Source organism: Bison bison, unplaced genomic scaffold, assembly GCF_000754665.1.
Source record: "Bison bison bison isolate TAMUID 2011002044 unplaced genomic scaffold, Bison_UMD1.0 scf7180017854725, whole genome shotgun sequence".
In the NCBI taxonomy this organism is placed as follows: Eukaryota; Metazoa; Chordata; class Mammalia; order Artiodactyla; family Bovidae; genus Bison; species Bison bison.
In genome coordinates, this window is record NW_011485298.1 from 575 (window position 1) to 1,321 (window position 747).

General features: G+C 47.1%; 1 protein-coding gene across 1 annotated transcript in view; it reads left to right on the forward strand.

Moving 5' to 3' along the window:
• Positions 1-4: 4 nt before the first annotated feature.
• The window catches only part of LOC105001058 (putative olfactory receptor 52P1), a gene marked incomplete at its 5' end in the record, with an annotated part of 5,287 nt that continues 4,544 nt past the window's right edge, over positions 5-747 (forward strand). The window contains one exon of the mRNA XM_010857178.1: positions 5-747. Coding sequence (XP_010855480.1) covers positions 5-747 — 743 coding nt within the window.

Below are 747 nucleotides of genomic sequence, written 5' to 3' on the forward strand. Positions count from 1 at the left end.
ACAGCATAATCATCATTCCCATCAACCTAGAGCCAAGCCTCCACCAGCCTATGTATTTCTTCCTTGGCATGCTGGCAATGAATGATATGGCCCTTGCGTCTTCCACAGCCCCCAAGATGCTTGGCATCTTTTGGTTGGATGCACATTGGATTGACTTTGATATCTGCCTAGCACAGTTGTATTTCATCCACACATTTTGCATAATTGAGTCAGCCCTCTTAGTTGCCATGGCCTTTGATCGCTATGTAGCTATTTGCATCCCACTACAATATACAACCCTCCTGACAACAACAATGGTCATGAAAATGGGTCTAGCTAGTGTGGTCCGAGCTATCTTCCTGGTTTTGCCAGGTCCCTTTCTCATTAGAAGACTACCATATTATACCAAATATGTCATCAATCATGCCTATTGTGAGCACATGGCTGTGGTGAAATTGGCTAGTGCAAACACCCATGTTAACAGAACATATGGAATCTCTGTGGCCTTTTCAGTGATGGTACTGGACCTTGGGCTCATAGCCACATCCTATCTCAAAATCCTCCAGGCGGTCTTCCGGCTCTCCTCTCAGCATGCCCGCTCAAAAGCACTGGGCACCTGTGCTGCCCATGTGTGCACTATCCTTGTCTCCTACACACCGGCACTCTTTAGCTTTCTAACTCACCGCATTGGCAAGAAGGTGCCTCCAAGTGTCCATATCATTTTTGCAAGTTTGTACCTTCTGGTGCCGCCCACAGTCAATCCCCTTG